The sequence below is a fragment of the Chelonia mydas genome, chromosome 3 (assembly GCF_015237465.2).
Source record: "Chelonia mydas isolate rCheMyd1 chromosome 3, rCheMyd1.pri.v2, whole genome shotgun sequence".
In the NCBI taxonomy this organism is placed as follows: domain Eukaryota; kingdom Metazoa; phylum Chordata; order Testudines; family Cheloniidae; genus Chelonia; species Chelonia mydas.
Window position 1 is genome coordinate 38,037,340 of NC_057851.1, and position 21,258 is coordinate 38,058,597.

Here is a 21,258-nt window from a genome sequence, read left to right on the forward strand (position 1 = left end):
ACATCCTTCCTCCTAGAGCGATCCCTCCTGTCTCCTAATAATTTTTCATTCTCCTCTCTGAACTTCTGCCAATGAGTCAGTGTCTGCTACTGAAGTGCCCAGAACAGCAAGCAATTTTCCATTCAGTGCTTATTCCCTACATTCACATTCCTTGGAATATTGCATATGATATTATATAGAGTCCTTCTGATAACCAGTCATATCTAACTCTGGGTTCTCTCCCCCAGGCTCAGGTGGCAGCTGGACTTAGATGGGCTACTGTTGTACAATTTTAGGTGTGTTGTTACATTTGTGCTGTTCTTGGATGCTAACGCAGCAGTTGTACCCTCCCCATCCCAACCCAAATCTGCAAGAAAAGTGCTGCAGTTTATTATAGATAGGAGCTGTATCCTTATCTTGGTCACTTCAAGATTAGATTGCTGAAAAACAACAAACTGTGCATGGAGTGACATGAGGACCACTTAGAAATTGAAGCTAATGCAGTTTGCCACAGCCCGTTTATTAAATGGAGTCTCACACTGGGAGTATGTTAGACCAGAGCTTTAGGGTTTTCACTGGCTGGCAACAGGCTTCTGGGTAGAATTACTATTCCTAGCTTTTAAGGCCAGAAGATCATCTACTCCGACTTCCTGTCAGGAAATTGAATTCCATTCAGTTACCCCTGTACTGAGCTCCAATAACTTGTGTTTGGCTTAAGCATTCCTTCTAGAAAAGGCATCCAGTCTGAATTTGATGACATCAAAAGATGGAGAATCCACCACTTTCCTTGGCAGTTCCAATGGTTAATCATCCTCTGTTAAAGCTTTGCGCCCACTTTCTAATTTGAGTTTGCCTGGCTTTGGGATCCAGCCAATGGTTCTTGTTATGCCTTTCTCTGTTAGATTAAAGAGTTCCTTAGTACAGTGTTCTCTCCTTGTAATGGTACTTATACACTGTAGTAAAGTTACCCCTCAATCCTCTTGTTGATAAGATAAGCTGATTGAGCAATTTTAAGTCTTCCACTAAGGCAGTGGTTCCCAAACTTGCTCCGCCGCTTGTGCAGGAAAAGCCCCTGGCGGGCCGGGCCGGTTTGTTTACCTGCCACATCCGCAGGTTCGGCAAATCGTGGCTCCAGTTCATTGCTCTAGGCCAATGGGAGCTACTGGAAGCGGCGGCCAGTACATTCCTCGGCCCGCGCCACTTCCAGTGGCTCCCATTGGCCTGGGGCAGCGAGCCACGGCCACTGGGAGCCGCAACTGGCTGAACCTGTGGACACGGCAGGTAAACAAACCGGCCCGGCCCGCCAGGGGCTTTCCCTGCACAAGCGGCAGAAGAATTTTGGGAACCACAGCACTAAGGCATTTTCTTCAGCTCTCAAATCATTTTGGCTCTTTTCTGCACCTGTCCAATTGCTCAGTCTTCTTTTTAAAATGTTGACACCAGAACTGGATACCGTATTCCATTGTCCATTTCATCAATGCCGTACATAAGAGGTAAGAGTCACCCTCTCTTCGCTACTCCTCTGATTATACATACAAGGATAGCATTAGATCCAGTGGTGGATTACTGTACCCAACCAACTGGAGAGCACCACAGGAGTGGCTGGAACTCTAGCCACAGCCCCTGCTCCTCGTTCCTCCTCTTCCCCCTGCAGCCCTGCCTCCAGCCCAACCAAAGAAACCTGTGTGGAGGTGATGAGCAATTCCCGCCGCCCTGAGGCAGAGCTGGCTGACTGCTGCTTGTCCAAGCCTCACACTGAGGTGGCCCAAGGATCTCCCACCTTGCATGCTGGACAAAGGCCCCACCCCAGCCCCACGCTGGACTGAGGCACCCCCCCCAAATGTGACGCTGGACTGAGCCCCTCTCCCCGCTCCTCACCAGGCACGGAGTTCACCTGAGCCCCTCTCCCCTCCCCAGCGTGGCGCTGCTCTGAGCCCCCTCAACCCACTCCCATCCCTGGCGTGGTGCGGCTCTGAGCCCTCTCCCTTCCTTCCCACCCCCGTGTGGCATGGAGCTCCCCTGAGCTCATCTCTCTCCTGCCCCCGCACAAAGCTGGCCTTCTCTCCTCCTTCGTGTGGGGCTGGCCTGAGCCACGCGCTGAAGCCCTCATCTTCCCTGCGCAGGGCTGGCCCGAGACCCACTGCTCATAACCACCCCGCCCCAAGGCCCACCACTCATCCGCCCCTCTCCTTTTTGGAAAAACTGGACATTTGTCCCATTTGCTCTTGCGAATTGGTGATCAGTAGGCGAGAGCAAATGGGACAAATGCCCAGTTTTGCAAAAAAAGTTAGGACGTCTGGGGCCAAAATGAGACATATGGTCATGCTAGGCCAGGGGTCCCCAAACTATTTTAGTCACGTCCCCCCCTTACCCAGTCCATACCCCCTCCATCTCCAGGAGAAGGGCAGGAGTGGGGCCGGGCCCCACAGTCAGGGGCTGAGAGTGGGTGTGTGGCGGGAGCAGAGCCACAGCTGGTGGGAGGGCCATAGCAGAGCTGGGAGAGGGCTGGGCCCTGCCATGCCCCCCCCCCCGAACATTCCTCTGTGCCCCCTTAGCGGGGTGTGCCCCATGGTTTGGGAACCACTGCCCTAAGCTGTGGTAAGAACTGCACAAAGACCCCTGGCAGTTGTGGGGGAGCTCCAGAACCTGCACCTGCCTTGGACAGGGGGCTGGAGTGCCAGATAGCAACCCCAAGCCCTTGTCCCTGCCCCCCCTCCCAGGACACGCCACCCAGGGCAGGTGGAGGGACCAGGGCTCCCCATAGTGGCCTAGGCTCCCTGGACAGCTCTTACCATGGCCTGGCTTCTGGTCAGGCCAGGGGGTGGAGCCTTGGGGGAAAAGGGGAGGAGCAGGGGGCGGGACCTCATGCCTGGAGGGGATGTGGTGGGCCCAAGTGTTCTTCATTCCCAGTGCCCCAATATATCTTAATTTGCCTCTGATTAAATCGTTTTTGTTATAGCATTGCACTGGCAGCTCATGTTCTGTTGCTTATTCCCTACAGTCCCTAGATCCTTTTCAGAGTCATGCTTTCCACAATATAGTCCCCCACTCTGTAATTGGGCCTACAAACCTACACTGGCCTTGCACAAAGTTGCAAACAGCTTGAGTCCAGATTTCCTGTGAGATGGTAATACTATGCATTGCCATATTGCTTCAGAGGTCAACAGAAGTTAACAAGGGAGGTTCTGGAATCCCAGTCATTGGAGTAGTTTTTGAGAACAAGTTAGACAAAACACCTCTAAGGGATGGTCTAGACCAGGGTTTCTCAACCCATAACTGAGTCACCAGAATGTCTGAAAAAGTAGCGTGGCAGCTCCTGTCCCAAGGGGCTGGCTGGGCTCGGCTCCCTGCTCCAGGAACAGCAACCTCTGGGGTCCCAGTACCACTCAGTTCTGGCCCAGCCGTCATGATAATGCAGGGCCACAACCACGGCAGGGCAAGTGGGGCAGCCGCTCAAGGCACAAAGCCATGGGGGAGGAAAAAACAGGGTAGTGGGGGGTGGAGCCACAAGGCCCTCCAGATTTCTGACCTCCATTTAGCACAGAGGTTTTCAAACTGTTTGAAATGAAGATGCTTACTTGCTACTGCCCAGGGGAGCATCTCATGGCAGCCAGGCTCCATGGGTAGGGGCAGCTCCAGGAGGAATTGTGCTACCCACAGTGTCCCATTTTTCCATGCCCTCCACTTTGCACCATGGGTAGCTGTCCTGATCGCCCCGCTGTAGTTACACCCTGGGTGCTGAAACCCCAGAGATTGTAACATCCGGAGTGGAGAGCCAACCCCAGCCAGCCTCACAGCACAATTGCTGCCCCTGTGGGGCACTTAATTATATTGAGAGACTTTGTCTAATGGACACCTATGAATACATCTATAAAATTAAAGAACATATTTGCTGCCACTTGAATTTCAATTACATGACTATTGGGAGGAGCTCTTCTAGAAATTACAGGTTTCTTCTTGTTTAATCCATGTCTAAATTTTGGATAATCTCCCCTTTTAGTTTTTCCACATTAGTTCTTTATTTTATACTGTTTTTCTTATCAATATATCCTTATTATCATCTCTCTGTCCCCAGTGGTATCCACAACACCCATTTTAGCATAACTTGATCCTATAATTATTTCCAAACAGAATATATGAATTCTATATACTTTCATTTTAGAAAATCTTCATCATGCAAATCAAGAGTCATGTTAAACTATAACAAAATACCCAAGTTACAATTATTTTTACACAACTTCTAATGAGTACATTGTGTGTGTGTGTGTTTGTGTTTTTACACAAAGACCAAATTATTTAGGTTGACGTAAGGGTCATTTAGGGTCAGACATTCTGGAGTGAGGAAATATAAGCCTTTTTTAGTTCCCTGTGCAAATTCTGCTTCCTTGTGCATCCAATATAAGGCAGGGTTCACAGAAAGAAAAAAAAGTGATTGTGCCATTAAAGACTATAATCATACTCGTACACAGTGAGAGACCGACCCTTTTCCCTCCTTCCTAATGCAAGTCATTAGTGTTTTCATAACTCATTTTGGTGCATGGTTATACTTTCAAGTATCTGGGATGGTGGTTTTTTTGTTTTAAAGATATATCTAACAAAAATACACATCGTGTGCAAGTAGAGGTCCCAAGCCTAAACTGTCAGTTTTGGCTAGGTTTAAGCCTAGATTGCCCAGAATTTGCTTGGTTTTGAAAAGATATTAAAATGTAATCTGCATAATATAACTCCCCACCCCTCGTACCATCTTTCTCCAAACCCAATACCTGTTAGCAAAGAAGTTCCACGTTTTCTACTACTATTTCCACAGAATTCCTTTCAGTTTGTCTTTCCAGGACCTGCCACTCATGAGAAGCTCAAGTGGGTGGATCTATTTTTGTCACTGCATTGGATTACAGACTGACTGACTATAATTGACCCTAGTAAGTTTTGGGGACTGATTTGGAGCACAGTCTGGGAAGTGAACATCTCTCTTTAATGTGTGACCTGACATAGTAATACTTTAACATGGTGTTTCTAATGGGAGCAGTACTGAAAATTGTAAGATGAAAGGTATTCAAAATAGGTTTCACCATTTAAAATAAAATAATTTGATAGATGTTCAGAAAGGAAACAACTTATTGCACAAATTGCAATATCTTTCCTGCTTGAAAGGAGGACAGTCTTGTGGTTAAGAACTAGACTGAGATGGAGACAGTCTGGATTCAGTTTCCAGCACTGGCACAGACTACATGTGTGACAGTGGACAAGTGAATCACTTCATACCTCAGTTCCCAAACTGAAGTGGGAATAGTAATACTGTTGTAATTCACAGGAGTGCTGTGAGATTAATTTGTTTGTGTTCTGAGGTGCGCGGATACTATGGTAATAGGCATTGTACGGGGCGGGGGGAGGGAGGGCATCTCCAGTCAGGCCAAGGGAGCCACAAGTAGGGAGAAGGCAAATTCCATGCCTGCCTTGGTTTGCAGTTGGGGGGAGGGGGGAGGGGGAAAATGCCCAGGTAGGTCCTTATAAGTAACAAGATATATAATGCTTATACACCCTGGTTTATTGTATGAGCATCATGAATGGGTTCAATATTTATTTTTAAAAGGGGGAGGGGGAAACACATGCATTTTTCCTAGGGAAGAAACTCACTCAGTTGTCTTTATTTTACAAGAAGCTAAACAGATCACATTCCAGGGAAATACTGCAGAGATGCGGCCCATATAAATATTTGTTAACAGCAGGAGAGTTACACACACCGTACTGAACACTGAAAATTCCTCCAAATTAAGGGGATTGGGACTTGCTTGCCTTATTTGTTCTACTCCTATCATACACAAAAACAGATGTTCCAAATAGACATTTCTCCCTTTCAACTGCTACTTAAGTTTCTCTCTCAATAGTATCAGAGAAGATGCGTGAAAGAAATATCAATTAATGGGATCAGCCAGGCAACCTTGGCTCCATTAGCAAGTCTTATATCAAGAGTCTCAGGCCAGCCTCCACAGGTTAAGGCTGCAGTTTTCTTCAAGCAGTGGCTGGTTCCTCCTTATGCTAAGATAAAAGGAAGACACAGAAGCAGAGCCTGAAGAGTTAATCCTGAAGAACAGTGTCTTATTCCCTTGTTTGATGGAGAAGAACCTGACATATATGGACTGCAGGAGGTTTTATGAAGCAGGGGCTCAAAGAGGATCCCTTCCATGATTCTCTAACGGACTATTTCAGGATCCCTAACATTATATTAGATTTATATAATTCCTGTTTTGTTTTTCAAATAAATAAATACAATCCATAATTATCTGGCTTGCAGAAATTGCAAAGTCTTTGCTCTGTAGGGGATAGACTTGTAGAGCTTACAAGATTCAGAACCAGCCAGGGTATACTTAACTAGCTGCATATACACACTTTACAACATAAAATGTTTTATTGTTCTTACTCCATATTAAGTTTTAAAACTGATAAAAAACTGTGAAAAATAATTGCATTTTAGAAGCCTAGCAGTGACACTGTTCCATTAGGATTATTTAAGTGCAAAGCTGCAACTTTCAATGTTCAGATTTTTAGAATTAGATACACACAAAAAAACAAGCCCCCCAAACCAAAAATCCCTCAAAGGCAGTCACATTGCAAAAATAGGAAAAAGTCTATTTTCCCAAAATTTTATAACTCCAACTGCACAAAACAGCTCCAAGCATTTGTGCGCACACACTCATCTCGAGGACAACAAAAAGCATTGACAGTTTCAGCCAAAAGTGAGAGAGGTTTTTTGAGGGGAGAGAAAGGGGAAGACTACTAAGATGAATTTAGAAAGGGGTTGCATAGAAGCATTACAGAACCTTAACAGGAACTCAACTTCTGGGGTGAAAGGAGGCAGCAGCAGCAAGTGCACAGCAAGAGAAGGGTAACTTTTGCTCAACAACACAGCTACAAGCACCTAGTCTTCTAAAATTACTGCAATCTTCAGGGTCCACATAGGGCAGGCAGGATCTTGTTTTAATGGCTTGTTGCTTATCCCCGCTCTTCCCACCGCCCAAAAAAAAACACCCTGCAAGGCACTCTTTCTAACGACACAAGGCCAATTAATTAGAGCACCCAAAGGCTGCCACACGTTTATCTACATACATAATCTATCCTTGCAGATCTAGTAAGTGTCACACACTGGACATGACATTCACACAGACAGCTCCATGCCTGTCCTTGCCTATCTGCATACTTCGTGGAATTTCGTACATGCAGCAAGTTTTTCCTATAGCTTCTCCTCCCTGCTATCAGAATTTGTTGTGGTGCTGGGTCTGCAGGCAGCCTCTCCATGCTAGCTCTGAGCCCATGTGGAGCGGTGGGCAGTAAAGCAGGAGCAGCATGCTGTCCCTGGCATGGGACAGGAGCTTCGGCTGGTGGGGGGGGAAGGGAAGTGGCAAGGTAGAGCAGTGGCTGTTCCAGATCACCACCAAACCTCACAGGCACTGTAGGCACACCCCAGACTCTCTCCCAGCTGCCCCTGGCACCTCCTAGGCTGCTTCGGGCGATTCCCACCCCCGCCCCCCGACCCCATGACAGCAACCTTCCCACAAGCTACTTCAGGCTCACTCCCCCACTCCGATTAACGCATCCAATGAAGTGAGCTGTAGCTCACGAAAGCTTATGCTCAAATAAATTGGTTAGTCTCTAAGGTGCCACAAGCCCTCCTGTTCTTTTTGCGAATACAGACTAACACGGCTGCTACTCTGAATCCCCCACTCCAGCCTCCCCTTCCTGGGCTACTGGGCTCTCCCCGCCAGTAACAAGCCCCATCCAGCCCCCAGGCTTCCTCCCCGCTCCTAGTCCCTGGCCCCAGGGCTCCTCACCCCCAAACAGCCGCCCGCTGCCTCCCGGTCCGGCTCCGCAACCGCCCGGGCGCGCGGGGAAGCCGGCAACGCGCCCGTGTGTCCCCGGGGCAGGGTTCACGGGAACTTTGGAAACGTTTCCCGGACCGAGCAGCGGGTGAGCGGAACCGCCGGCCCCCACTGCCCCGGAGCAGGCAGGGGATCCCTGAAGCGCCCCGACCCCGAGGCGAGCCCGGCCCCGCGACCGCACCTTGCCTCCTGCCGACAGACATGGCCCCACACGCAGCTCCGGCCGCGGCGCAAGGCCCCGACAGCGCGCCCCAGGCTTCCGCCCTTCCCGCTCCCCCTACAGCCGGCCGCGCCCACCCCGGGCCGGGGACGGCGCCCATTGGTGCTGCCGGCGGAGGGGCGGCCCCCGCCCGGGGCGCAGAGCGGACCTTCCTGGCATGGCGGCTGCGTCCGGACGGCCCCCGCGCCGCGCCTGCCGGGCTCCGGCCGGGGGAGCGCGGCTGCGCAGAGCGCGCGCGCCGTGTGGAGAGCGGGGTTTGACAGCTGCAAGCTCAGCAGCAGCCCCGGCGGCAGCAGCGCATGGCTCGCGCGAGGGGAATAGCAAGCGGTGCAATGCCCCAGCGTGTGTGACCGCTGCGAGGGGGGGAAATGTTAAACACACCCCGCTCCTCCTCCTCCTCCGCCACCTCCTGCCCGGGCTTCCCCCTCACTTGACCCGCCAGCCCAACATGCAACCCGGCACCTGCTAAATCAATAATGTACTAGAATGTCAGCGCTGAAAAAGGTAAGGACACGATGATGGGTATCTTCTGTCTCATGCCGGTGAGCGCCCCAGGCTGGGGGCACTGCTGCTCCCAGGCTAACGTAGCCTCTGCAGGCGGGAGACCGGGGGCACAGTGGCCAAGGATATGCAGGACTTGGGGTGTCAGCATGAAGAGACGGGAGTGAAACGACGGGGCTGAGCGTGGGTCTTGGGCTGCGAAGTCTGACAGACTCTTGTTAAAAACCATGAGAAGTGCAGCTGCTGAGCGCGTTTGGGGGCGAGGGTACAGCTGCTGCTGGGCTTGTTTTGTGGACGCAGCTAAATCCTGTTGGAATCGTGGGGGCGGTGTGGCTGTTGGGGGTGGAGTGCATCTGGTGAGGTGTCGGGGGTTTCTTGTGGCATTCTGGTCTTAGCAGGAGCTGCTTTGCTGCTGTCGGGTTGGGCGGGGGGCATCTGCAGCTGTGCCTCAGGAGAGCAACGTTAGAGAGCGGCAGCAGGTGCTAGCAGGGTTGTTGCAGGTCCTAGGGATGGGGCTGCTACTGTTAGGTATCGGCGTGAGGGTTGCGAGAGAGGGTCTTTCTCGTTGCACTGCCTGGGGGCGCATCAGCTGCTGAGCACCGCTGGGATGTTGGGTTTGAGCAGCTGCTGCTGGGGTTGTTGGTTGTCGCTACGCTCGCTCGGGTCCCAGCACTTCTGTGCTGATGAGGATGCAGCTGATTTTGGGGGCTGCCGCTGCGAAGCTCACTGGGCTGCTGCCGCCGCTGGGTGTCCAAGGTGCTGACCGGCGGCACAGGGTGTGAAACCGTCAGCTGCGGCTCTTCTTGCAGAAGGCAAGAGACGGTGACAATTGCGCTTTTTGGCCCCGCGTGCAAAAGTGGAAGCCCTACAGCTGACTGGAGCGTGAAACAGGGGTTCAGGGGATTTGCGATTAAAAGAAGCATTGCACAAAATGCGCGCGCGCGCCATGCCTGATAGAAACACACAGAGAACATGTTAAACGTGTATGTTACAGACTGACCAGCCGGGGGGCGGGGGGGGGCGGAGAGGGGGCTCCTCCTCCCGGATTTATATCCATGCAGTAGGGCAGAGTAAGGCTTTTGGCTGGAATGGAGAATTGATGTGTGGGAAGGGGGACACCGTGCATCTGATTTCTTTGCCTGGAAGGGACGAAAGTGCTGTAAGCCAGGATGGTGGGTTTTCACAGACCATCATTGTAAGGTTTTGCTATGTGAGGATGAAACCAGGGAAAAGGCTGGTGTAACCAAGCCGCTTCCTCCACGTCCTCTCGGTGGTGTACTGCACTGGCGGCGGCGGCGGTTCTCTAACGCGACCAGCAATGAGCATTAGTCCCAGGGCAACGGCTTGGAGGTGGGGGGATGCTGGGGTGTGTGTGATTATCCTGTGTGCGGAGGTAACTGATAACTGGCTCAGCTCTGAACAGGGGGTGCCATGGAGAGGGCTGCGCAGGGTGCTGCTAAAGGGAAAGGAGGGGCAGGGAAGAGCGGGAACGGGCTCGGAGGGAGTTTGGATTTGGCGAAAAAGGGGAAATCCATTTCCCTTGCTTGGATAGCTGAGTCCGGACGCTTTTCAAGAAATGGAACCGAGATGCTGCTGGCGTTGTCCCTTGCCTGGAGCTGGGATGCTGCCTGTTGGGGAGGGTAACTCCGGCTTTGAGGGTCGGTTGGCTTGATCAGTGCAGTCTGCATCTTGTATCGGAGACCCAATAAGGATAAGGCAATAAATCATATTGCGTGTTTCTTATCAATGTAGCCAACTTGGGTAAGGTGAAGAAGCTCCAGTGACTTCCTCCATCTTCCTAAACAGGGAGATAAAAGGAGGGGCGAAGGGGACCCATAGGTCGAAATTATATCCCAGATAAGTGAGAGTAGCAGCCGTGTCAATCTGTATCCGCAAAAAGAAAAGGAGGACTTGTGGCACTTTAGAGGCTAACAAATTTATTTGAGCATAAGGTTTCGTGAGCTACAGCTCACTAGTGACCAGGAAATATTGAGGATTGCTTTTCAGAAAGGCATGTTAAGTGCCTTTGTGGCAACCAAAATCACTTAAGCACTTGGCATTTTCATGCAGCTGCATTTGATGTACTAAACACGTTATGTACAATACACTGTAAGTATTAAAAAAATTAATAATTTAACTACACTCTTTGTGGTGGGGAATCAATTACAAACTAGCATGTCTAATTACTTTGTGGAATAAAGGATTGAACACCTCTCTAGAAACCCTCTAGGGAGATAGAACCACACCCACACTCTCCCCCTACTGTAACAAAGTCAGATCTAATCTCTATGTAGGAATATCATGACTGGAAAGTTATAAAATATTTCTAATATGCCCCCCCCTATCTTTCGTTGCTCTTGGAAACTAGTAGATTATATAAGGCTTGTAAAGAGGAAGAGCCAATAGTCATAGCAGTTCAGCCTGTTGCCTTGATGCTAAAATGAAGAAGTCATTAATCAGGATTTTCTATCAGCCAAATTGTCCTGTGGTGGCTGCTGGTGACTAAGGCTGTGTTAGCAATTGCGACAGATTTCAGTGTGTTTTGTTGCATTTTCTATTTCATGACGATTTAGATAGTGAATTTCAGATGGTGTGATCTCATCATTAGATGCAGAGAACAGACTAAAATTTTGTATGCACCAAGTACATATTGGAGGATGAGGGGAAAAGGAGGAGTACAATAACAATTTGTAGGTATTCAAATCTTTCATCTCAGAAATAGTAATCTAACCCCCCCATCATTTTACCAAGACCAATATTTTCAGTAACATCAGTTATGCAAAATTCAGCTGAATAATCTGCCAGCAAAAGCATAAAGAACTCCTAATTTGCACCTCTTTAAAAAAAGCTTCCCAGAGCCATTTTCTCCTCAACCCTCCTCTTATCCCTTGTAACTCTGAGGGGTTAGGATCAAATGGTTGGTGAAGTTTTTCCACTCCAGTTGGATCCTTAGCACCCATACAGAGTCCCTCCTGACATGGGTAGTCTCATTAACTTCAATGGAAATACTGCATTTGAATAAGGCTTTGCAGGATTAGGACTTTAAATTGTTTGTTTAAAGTTTAAACAATCCTAATATCAATTTTAGACCAAATCTAGTCATTCTGATTCAACGGGGAAGTCTCACTATGCAAAGATGAATATATACATATCAAAAATTAGTCAAGATGATGACACTATGTTTTATTTCTTTCATTGTCCACGTTTTGACAGACTTTGCAATCTAATGATTTTACTATTAGGGCCCTGATTTTTTTCAGTCGTAATTTGTGTATTCTTATCCGTAAGCTCATTTTATATAAGTGCATTATACATACAACTAGTGGCATTTTCCCCCTAGTATTATAAATTCTTTTTTAACTCAGACATTAATTATGTCCTTTTTGCAGTTTGTTTCCATTTGTATTTTACTACATCACAGGTTTAAATTGGTTTACTAGGTCTTGGAAGCAAGTGATAGTTGACACACTTCCAAATTAAAGCACTTAAAACAAAATCATGTGTTCCACTAAACTTGAATCAGTCTTGATTGTGTATACCCAGGAACAAGACTATCAAACTGAAGTGCTCTTTAATTGATGGTGTGTTTCATCTATATTTATCTGGAAGCTATAATGCTGCAAAACTGGAGAACTGACAAAATCTGAAGAAATCCAATACTTCAGATCATCTACACAGGGTGACCAGACAGCAAGTGTGAAAAATCAGGATGGGGGCGGGGCGAGTAATAGTTGCTTATATAAGACAAAGCCTTTAATATTTGGACATCTGGTCACCCTGTCTATGTAGATTATGACTAGAAGTATGAACACTTCTACACCAAGACTTTTCTTGAACATGTGAAGGAGCCCAACTGTAGATTACTGGCAACCCTGGTGTGGGTTATTTTTTTCCTAGGGTGGTGTGAGCTTAATTCTTTGTACTGTGTCCTGGAATACACCATGGGAGTACATTAGCTGTAAAGGATTGATTTTAAGAAATGATTCTAGATGTGCTGCAGATGTTGAAATTATTTTCTAATGCAAATATATTCAAGATACCTAATGTACGCTATCAGTTTCCATTCAGTATTTGTGTTCTCTCTGGAAAGTTATTAGGTCAAAACGGGGGTAGTAGAAGATTTCCATTTTTTGTACTTTCAGAGCTCAGCAATTATACATAAAAAAAACCTATTAAAAAGTCATTCCACATGGAGTAAACAAAGTATTTAGTTTCATGAATGCAATTTTATATTTTTCCAGCTGCATTATTTTTAAAAAGATCAACCAGATTTTATTACTTTTAAAAGGGATTTTGTTGTTTTTAGTCATGAATCATTTTGTATGCTCTTGAAGATATCTGGTTTGTAGTTTAAAATTGTATCAGATTATGTTAATGATTTTATGACGGAGTGTTATGCACTGGAGAGTTAATTCTGAGTGTTACATTCAGAGCCTGTGTGATCCTAGAATAAAGAATACATTTATTATGTCTGCATAATTTAACTAAACAAAAAATAAAGGCTAGATCTGTCAAATGTAGTTGATTCTATTTGAGATTTTTTTTAGCATTTTTTTTCCTTAGTGCTATAAAATGCTATTTGCATGCACTTTTCAAGCAATATACCTAATTTCCATTAGGAAAAAATGTAGGAAATACTTATTGACTAGCTTCTTATAATTTGTAGTCCTACTTTGCAGATTATTTAAATATCTAGTGTAATTTTAAACTACATTTACAGTGAAACCTTTTTTAAATAAGTACTCTTTGTTTACTGAATGCTTAACAGAGGTGATCAGGAGCAGTACTATATTAAGCAAGAGCCAAAATCTACAGAGTGGAGCCCTGGCCCTGTTGAAGTCAATGGCAAAACTCCCAGTGATTTCAACGGGGCCAGGATTTCACTCACAGCTTTTACTTAGGAAAAAGTCCCACTGAATTTGAACACTGTTAGATATGGTATATTCTCAAGACAAAAAAAGTTGCTTGATTAGGGTTTCAATCTGCAAAGTCCCGAGCACCCTCAGCTCTGACTGAGATCACTTGAGGCATAATTGTATTCTAATAAAGCCCTCACTCATGCCTAAGGTCAAGTTACTGGAATATTCATTAATAAAATGTGATAACTGTGAAGGCAAGTGGTTGCTTTATTAGGTATTCAACATATGTGATCCTGAAAGGTGCTGAGCACTCACAACAATTTTTAAATCAATACTGGATGTTTTTCTGAAAGATATACTAGAGTTCAAATAGGATTTCCCTGAATTAATTCCTATGTCCTGTATTGTGGGGTCAGGAAGGAATTTTCCCCAGGTCAGAGACCCTGGTTCTTTTCCTGACTTTTTTCTTTTGCCTTCTCTGCAGCATGGGGCATGGATCACTTACAGGTTTAAACTAGGGCAAATGGTGGATTCTCTGTAACTTGAAGTCTTTAAATCACGATTTAAAGGAGGAGGCCAGACTAGATGATCACAATGATCCCGTCTGGCCTTGGAACCTATGACAAATTCCCATTGAAGCTCAGCACTATGAGATCTCCCTTACTGTCTTCATCATATGTTGATTATCCTGATAGAGCTATCCCTTCTCTTCACAAGTACAGCGTTTTACTCTAATAGTGGATGCTACAATAATATTAGAAAGGGATTCATAAATAATATCTTCCGTGATGGAACTTTGGCTTGATAGAGAACTTTGTTAGAATACATGATGCGGAATACTCAATGGAATAATTTTTTTTAGGTTTAAGATATGTGTTAAAATTGTGCACCTATCTTTACTATGCAAGGGGGAAAATCTTTTGCAGTTAAATGTAGTCAAAGCAATTTCTTTTTATGACTGTTATAATCCTATAAGTAATATTGGTAATAGAGAGAACATTGAAATGTCCCTTGTTTTTTCTATGGTTTACCATCAGGGGGCTCTTTCAAACAACATCAGTCAAACAAAAACAGCTGCTGCAATTTTAGCGCATGAACAAGACAATCCTTATTAGCTACTTCCGTTCATCACCATAGTGAATTAGCTTATTTAAACATGCATGATAAAACAGACGATTGAGGCCCATTAAAGCAGAAAACTAATGTTAGCCCCTCAAGTATGATGGTAACGATACTTTATATCAGTTGTTACAAATGTACTATACAGAACAAATATTTCTGTATTGATACAGTATTTCATTATTAGGATAGAGGGAGGACCTCTTCCTTTTAATATCGGGGGGGGGGGGGGGGGGGGGGGGAATAAATGCTGTATAATTTACCTTGCTAAACTCAGATATCCATGAACCGTACAGCTTCCTTTCCTCCACTAGTTAAGAATACCTGTGTATAACATAGACAGTATGTCAACAGCTATGATCAAACATAAGTATAACTAGGTATGGATGAATCAGAATCCCTATTGTAATAGACCTGTAATAGACTACAAATTGTCATGCTACATTCCATAAATACCTCAATACTAAGCATGTGCCCCCTGAACCATATTACACTTCAGCAGAACTAATTATTGTTATGTTTCTTTCTCTGACTCTCAGTTTTTGCCTTTTTGCTTTTATCTGCTCTCTGATGTCCTAGATACTATACTTCTTACACAGCTTACCCAACTATTCCATTTTCCTCACTGACTTTTCCTTTTTCTCTGTCTTGGTGAGTTTTGAGAAGTGAATCGCAAATAGCTTGTGTTCTAGCTGTGTTGGTCCCAGGCTATTAGAAAGACAAGGTGGGTGAGATAATAAAAGATATTATCTCACCCTCTTGTGTCTCTCAAATAGTTTGAAGCAAGACACTAGCCCTTAGATCTCCTACTAACTTCTATGTTTTATAGCCACATTCTTCTATCATTTAAAAATGTTTTTCCTCTCTCATTTTCATAATGAAATGTGTGACACAGAGGAATAGTGGAGTCTTTTTTTCAAGGCTGCAGTCACCTGATATGGGTCAGATATGCTAATAGTTGATACTCTCATCACAGAATGGGAGTCAGCATCCACTAACTCCAGTGACTGCTTTTACAGCTGTTGCTAAAAAAAAATAACTGGCTAATCTGACAATAGTGAAACTGATTACATACAAAATGCTATCAGAGGCACAAAGTAAACAAATTGAAAGAGTAAACAAAATATTTCCTCTTTACTCTTAGTTGTCATGGGTAACTTTAGTAGGTAATTTTTGTTCATGGAAGTATTTTTTTATTATTGACATTGCCTCTTTAAGTAGTAATGGCATTTGTAGATGGCATTTACAGTATAATGAGAGCAGCTTCTATGAGCACATCAGTTTGTGCACCTATATTCCACAGTGAGCAGTTGGACTGCTTTGCCAGTGACGGTACTGTGGAATTAAATTCAAGCAAGTAAAAAACAAATGATTTTGAGTAATTTGGTGCTTTACAGAAACATCATCAGTCAGGTACCAGAGAGGAACAGTTTTGTATTAGTGGGTGTCTTGTTTCAGTAAGGAGTAGAATGAAGTTCCCAGCTTTCATGTCATTCTCCTACCTTCACAAGTAGCCCATAAAAACAACATAAAACAAATTGCTTCAGTAGCCTGTGTGGAGGTTTTGTTCCTGGAATGTTGTTCTTTGAATGGAAGGCAGGAAAGAGAGAGAACTCTCCACTTCCTTTTTGCGCCCCCCGGGGCAACCCAAAAAACAGACCTACGCCCTACCCCTGTTCAATCCTTGACAATTTATGGTTTAATAAGCCACTGGGATATGAAGCTATGTAGCATAAACTTTGGTACACATCAGATTTTGTCTAAACAGAGCCCTAAAAGAGTAGGAGAGAAGCTGACTCATTTGTTTCATTCACTTAAGGTTCTGTCTACACTCAAAAAACAAAACAAAAAAACATGTTCTAACTTGGGTTAGATAACCTGACTTAGCTAACTCTGGTTAAAATAGCAGTGAAGATACAGCAATTTGATTTTTAAGTCAAGTTAACAGGTCAAGGGTAAGCCTATAGGGCAGCCTTGAGTTGAATTCAAACTGCTAACCTAAGTTAAAAGCTGAGTTGTTGTGTCTTCACTGCTATTTTAACTGGGTTAAGAACGCACCTTTTCTGCAGTGCAGATATGTCCTAAGGGTGAAATTCACTCTGTGCAGTTGATCAGTACAAGACCTATCTTGTATTCTCTGTACAGCAGTGGTTTTCACCCTAAATTATCCTCACTCTGATGGGAAAGTAAGCGATGTTCTCCTCTTATCTGAATTGTCTTTCTCCATCTCACTTCCAAATCTTATAAATCTGCATTACCAGTAGCTTTCTGGATCTTATTTCATAAAACAGGAGATATCAGTAAAACAATTACATTTGAGGTCTCTTGTTTGTCTACATAAATTCTCTTCCTTCTATTCCCCCTCCTTGAATAGGATCTCTGATTGTAACATGTAGTTTTAATTATGCTTACCCACCTTAGTAAAATGTTGTCATCTACAATTGAAAAATGCTACATATATGCAAAATATTATTCTTTTCCACTGGCTGGTAAGTCTTTTGGGCTCTCATTGGTGAGAAGGATGGCTGCTAAGCTCATAAAGCTCACTTTCCCTTTGGAGTAAAATTCAAACCTCTGTTTTCAGCTCTTGCTGGCTGCTGGAACATGAAGCTGGCTGCATGGTTTCCTTCATGGCAGCTCATAGCTCTATCATCTAACCACTGGCACATTTTTCTGGCTGATTAATTCTGACTTGGATTTGCTATTTGTGTGTTACTTAAAGGCAATTAATTTTAAAAATTTATTTTAATGTCTTGGAAGTTCCATCTAACACTGAATCTGATATTCTTTCAATCCAAGGAGTTGCTCTTAACTATTTCAGCTTTAAGAGGGTAATTTTGTACTAAAGAGATTTTGATAATAAAGAACCTACTATTAATGAAGTTCTCAGAATGGCTAAATGGAAAGAAAGCAGCAAAATCAATCGGTTCAGAAATTTAAGTTTGTTGATTTTATTTTCTGAAATGGAAGCAGACAAAGAACATACGATCTGCTGACTACCAATCGTTTTTTAGTAAGTTCCATTTGGCTGAAGGTTCAAAGATTCAGACAAAATAGCTATTGTTCATTAATATTGGGTAGATTATTTTATATGGGATCTTAAACAATTTGTTCATTTTGGAGGTTCAGCAGATATTCCTGACAGAGTTGCTTATAGTAGAGTATTTAGAAAGTGCACCTGTGCATTTAAAAGTCCAACATTGTTTATGTTATGAAGTGAGAACCCAAAATTCAGACAGTCCCATTTTCTTGCAGAAAGCTTCCCCAACCACCCCCCCGCCCCAGAGGTGAGAAAAAGTGTTGAAGGTCTCAAAAATTAGTAAACCTGAGAAACTAAGAATTCCATCAGTGATGAGATCCTAATTCTGCTAATAATGCAACATTTGATAATACTGTATCTAAGACTAATTCAGTCAATGTTTCCCCCAAGTATTAATTTAGAATTTATCCTAAAAAATCCCAATATTTGTAGGTATTCACTTCTAAAAGTGCTGCTCTAATATCTCTGAACTACTGCAATATCTTCTTCTTCCTGCAGATCAATACCTCTCAGCTCTGACCTCTTTAGGGAGAGTTGCAACAACTAAAATCTTTCACAACCTCACTGGAATTGAGGATTAGCAATATTAAAGATTTTTGCCTTGTCTTACTTCAGAATGTACTTGAATCTCCTCTCCCCTCCACCCATTTAGTAGGGGAAACATAGTACATGAAGATACAGGATCTGTAGCAGGTTGATAAACTGCAGGGAAATACAATATTGAACAGGACCAACCATAAATATGGTAGGTTTACTTTACTGAAGGCTTTAGCCTGATCTAAGGCTAAACATTACTCTCCCATTTTCTCCATAGCCCAATTTCAAATATTTCCTGCAAACTACACAAAGTGTTTGCAATCTTTAACTGTGTTATAGTGTCTGGGATGTAATAGTTTCCCTGCTATCTTCCCCAAACTTTTGGCTAAAATGGAAGCAAAAAAATTTGTAATCCATGTTCAAAAGGACAATAGACCTCCAATTACTGATATCTTCCAATTCCCCCTTTTCTGGGTTGGGGGGGGGGGAAAGGGCGTTCATAAAAGGAAGTTTTTAACTTGCCTCTAGTCAAGGCATTGGTGAAAGTCCATGGAAGCACCATAGGAAAGGGATCAACAAATCTCTGATTTTGCCATCTATGCATCAGCCCCAAGGGGAATTTCCTTTATTGACAACGTAGCTGCAGGAACTTCTGTCTCCCCTGTTAGCCTCACAAGCTAGTACCATTCCTCATATGCCAAAGCAGGAAAATGTGCAATAATAGTGAACAACTTGCTGCTGCTGAAAAGGAGGAATGTTTTATCCCTGAATGAGCTCACTGCAATACTCTGCTATACTGAGATAGTTCCAGCAGGTCCCTGCAGACCTGCCATGTTAGGATTCTGTAATTCTACCATATCCCACTGCATTCTTTCCTTTACATCCTGTAAATACATCAGAGGAGGCTGCCCTGCCTTTTGTCCCGAAGTCCTTTTCAAATGTAGCTGATTCCAGCTTTCTCCTTTGATATTAAATCATTTCTTTCTTCCTCTAAGATCCTCCTGTCTACATGTTCTCTAGCTTGTGGTCGACTATGAACTCTCAAATGACTCTGCAATGCTAAATAACACTAGTAATCAGTTGTATTTCAACATTGCAAAAGAAACATACAGCGGGCACCAAGTTGCACATGGTCAATTTACACCATTTCATCTGGGATGCATAAAACTCTTGCATCCGATGAAGTGAGCTGTAGCTCACGAAAGCTTATGCTCAAATAAATTGGTTAGTTTCTAAGGTGCCACAAGTACTCCTTTTCTTTTTGCGAAAACTCTTGACAGTTTCTCGTTCCATAAAGATGCCTTCAGCCTTTCTAATTATCAACGGCATTATTGAGTAAACAAATATTTAGTGTCCAGTAACCTCAGCCAAAAGTCCCATTCAACCTGGACCAAGCAGTGATCAGAGAACTCTACAGGCTGCACCCACATCTTGTGTCACTGAGGTAGGGTTCACATACACCTGTCCAATCGACTACTTGATTCCCTTTTAAAAAACACCCCAGCCCTTCTTAAATGAGAATGCCCGAAACATTTTGTAACTTTGTGGCAACTCATACTGCTTGTAAATACGTTTCATCAACTCGTAAGACTTTAGGTTATTTTGTCTGTTGGTCACTACATATAAACTGTTAAAATACCTCCCCCCCGGCCCAAAAATAAAGCCAGCTGTTGAGCCAGCAATAAGAAAGGAGTAGCCTCCATAAAAAGGATCTTTCCTCAGTTTTTGATGCTATGGGCTGTAAATAGCAACACAGTGATACCTCACACCCAAAAAATAGAAATCAAATAACAACCCCTTTCCTAGTTGCATTTCTGCAATTCTCTGCACCAATATTGCAGATGTATAAATCTTACCATTACTCCATCATAAGTAGCAGGCCCAGTGGACCAGAAGGATGGACCCCTCCTCCAAGTCCTCTGAGCAACCAAAACATCTTTCCTAGAACATAATCTTGTTTCTTGGATCCCTACTAAATCCAAACATGGATATAAAATCTAAAGACCCTTCAAAATCTGAAGACCATTTGCCTCTAGCACACATACAGGATGGAGTACACATTCCAAACTGCTATTTTCAGTAACTTCTAAACAAAGGCTCAGGTCTGAGTTATCACAGGTACTTGCAATCCCTGTCTAGTTGACCATCTTGGTGCTGTTTTTAATTCCTCTGATTTACCCCTTTCTCTCATCCTTTCCTTTTTGTCCCCCCCCCCCCCCTTTTTTTGACTGATTCATTAATCTTCAGACTCCCAGATCTTGATCCCAAAGAGCATGGTTCTTCCTGAAGTTGCTCAAGTTTAGTAACTCCCCAATCTTCATCCCCCAATAAATGGGCTTGCAGGGCAGATTGACTCAAATCAAAACAACTGAAATCACCAATTTTAATCATGATTTCAGTTAGCAAGTAGGAAACCTTGATTTAACTCATTAGTTTTAATTGTGTTTTGGATTTGTACTTTTTAGTTATTTTCCTCAAGATTGATTCTCATTTGATTTGCAGCTAAACATGTTGATTTGCAACTAAATATAGCCTTTACATTAAAAATTGATGCCTCTTTTTGCTAACCAGGATGATACACGCTATTAAGACACATTTATTTAAACAAGTATATAGTGTAACTGACATGTATTCAAATTCTTATTTTTTACTTTTTGTTGTGTTAGAAAATGGTGAATGATGCATTTCTTATTTATCAGGTGATTATTAATTTTTACTTATGATTTATGTGAAGCTATATTTGTATGGAAATGCAAATAAAAATGAACAAAAGAGCAGTTGTTTTAGTATTATTATTATAATTAAATTAAACTACCTTAAAAGTGCTGGATACAGAAGAAAAAGGTTTATCAAAATAAGTTTTGCACTTAGAACTAACTGATTTATTAAATGAAGGAATTATCTTACCTAGTATTTATTTATAAATTGGAAGAGAAAAACAAGTTTTCCTGCTCTGTTAGCACTCAATTGATTTCTTAACTTTGAACCAACTAGCTGTTGAACTGAACTAGTTGAATAAACTGAAATGAAGAAAATATTCTTTCTGCACCTGTAGAAGAGGCTACTGCTGTCAGAAGTATTTCAACAAACTCTGGTTGCAAGTATTTAGCTTTCTTGGCAGCTAACATG

The 21,258-nt window shown here is 43.7% G+C and overlaps 2 protein-coding genes and 1 long non-coding RNA gene across 11 annotated transcripts in view; 1 reads left to right on the forward strand and 2 right to left on the reverse strand.

Moving 5' to 3' along the window:
* ERICH1 (glutamate rich 1) overlaps positions 1 to 8,174 on the reverse strand; it is a 109,145-nt gene extending 100,971 nt beyond the window's left edge. For 4 of the 6 annotated variants that reach the window (XR_006289403.1, XR_005224590.2, XM_037894179.2 and 1 more), the window contains exon 1: positions 8,035 to 8,174. Coding sequence is in view for 2 of the 6 variants with exons in the window: in XM_037894179.2 (XP_037750107.1) it covers positions 8,035 to 8,173 (139 nt within the window). In the remaining 4 variants the exon portion in view is untranslated. Of the gene's footprint in view, positions 1 to 7,805 lie in introns of all 6 variants that reach the window. The other 2 variants (XR_006289404.1, XM_037894181.2) reach the window with 2 other exon arrangements.
* A 110-nt stretch (positions 8,175 to 8,284) lies between these two features.
* DLGAP2 (DLG associated protein 2) overlaps positions 8,285 to 21,258 on the forward strand; it is a 694,939-nt gene continuing 681,965 nt past the window's right edge. For all 4 annotated transcript variants that reach the window (XM_043542330.1, XM_007058741.4, XM_043542329.1 and 1 more), the window contains exon 1: positions 8,285 to 8,577. Coding sequence is in view for 3 of the 4 variants with exons in the window: in XM_007058741.4 (XP_007058803.3) it covers positions 8,560 to 8,577 (18 nt within the window). In the remaining variant the exon portion in view is untranslated. The remainder of the gene's footprint in view (positions 8,578 to 21,258) is intronic.
* LOC122464945 lies at positions 9,450 to 20,412 on the reverse strand. Its single transcript, XR_006289406.1, has 3 exons — positions 19,986 to 20,412; positions 14,816 to 14,876; positions 9,450 to 10,372 (listed from the first exon to the last, which is right to left on the reverse strand). It is a non-coding gene; the product is annotated as an uncharacterized LOC122464945 (long non-coding RNA).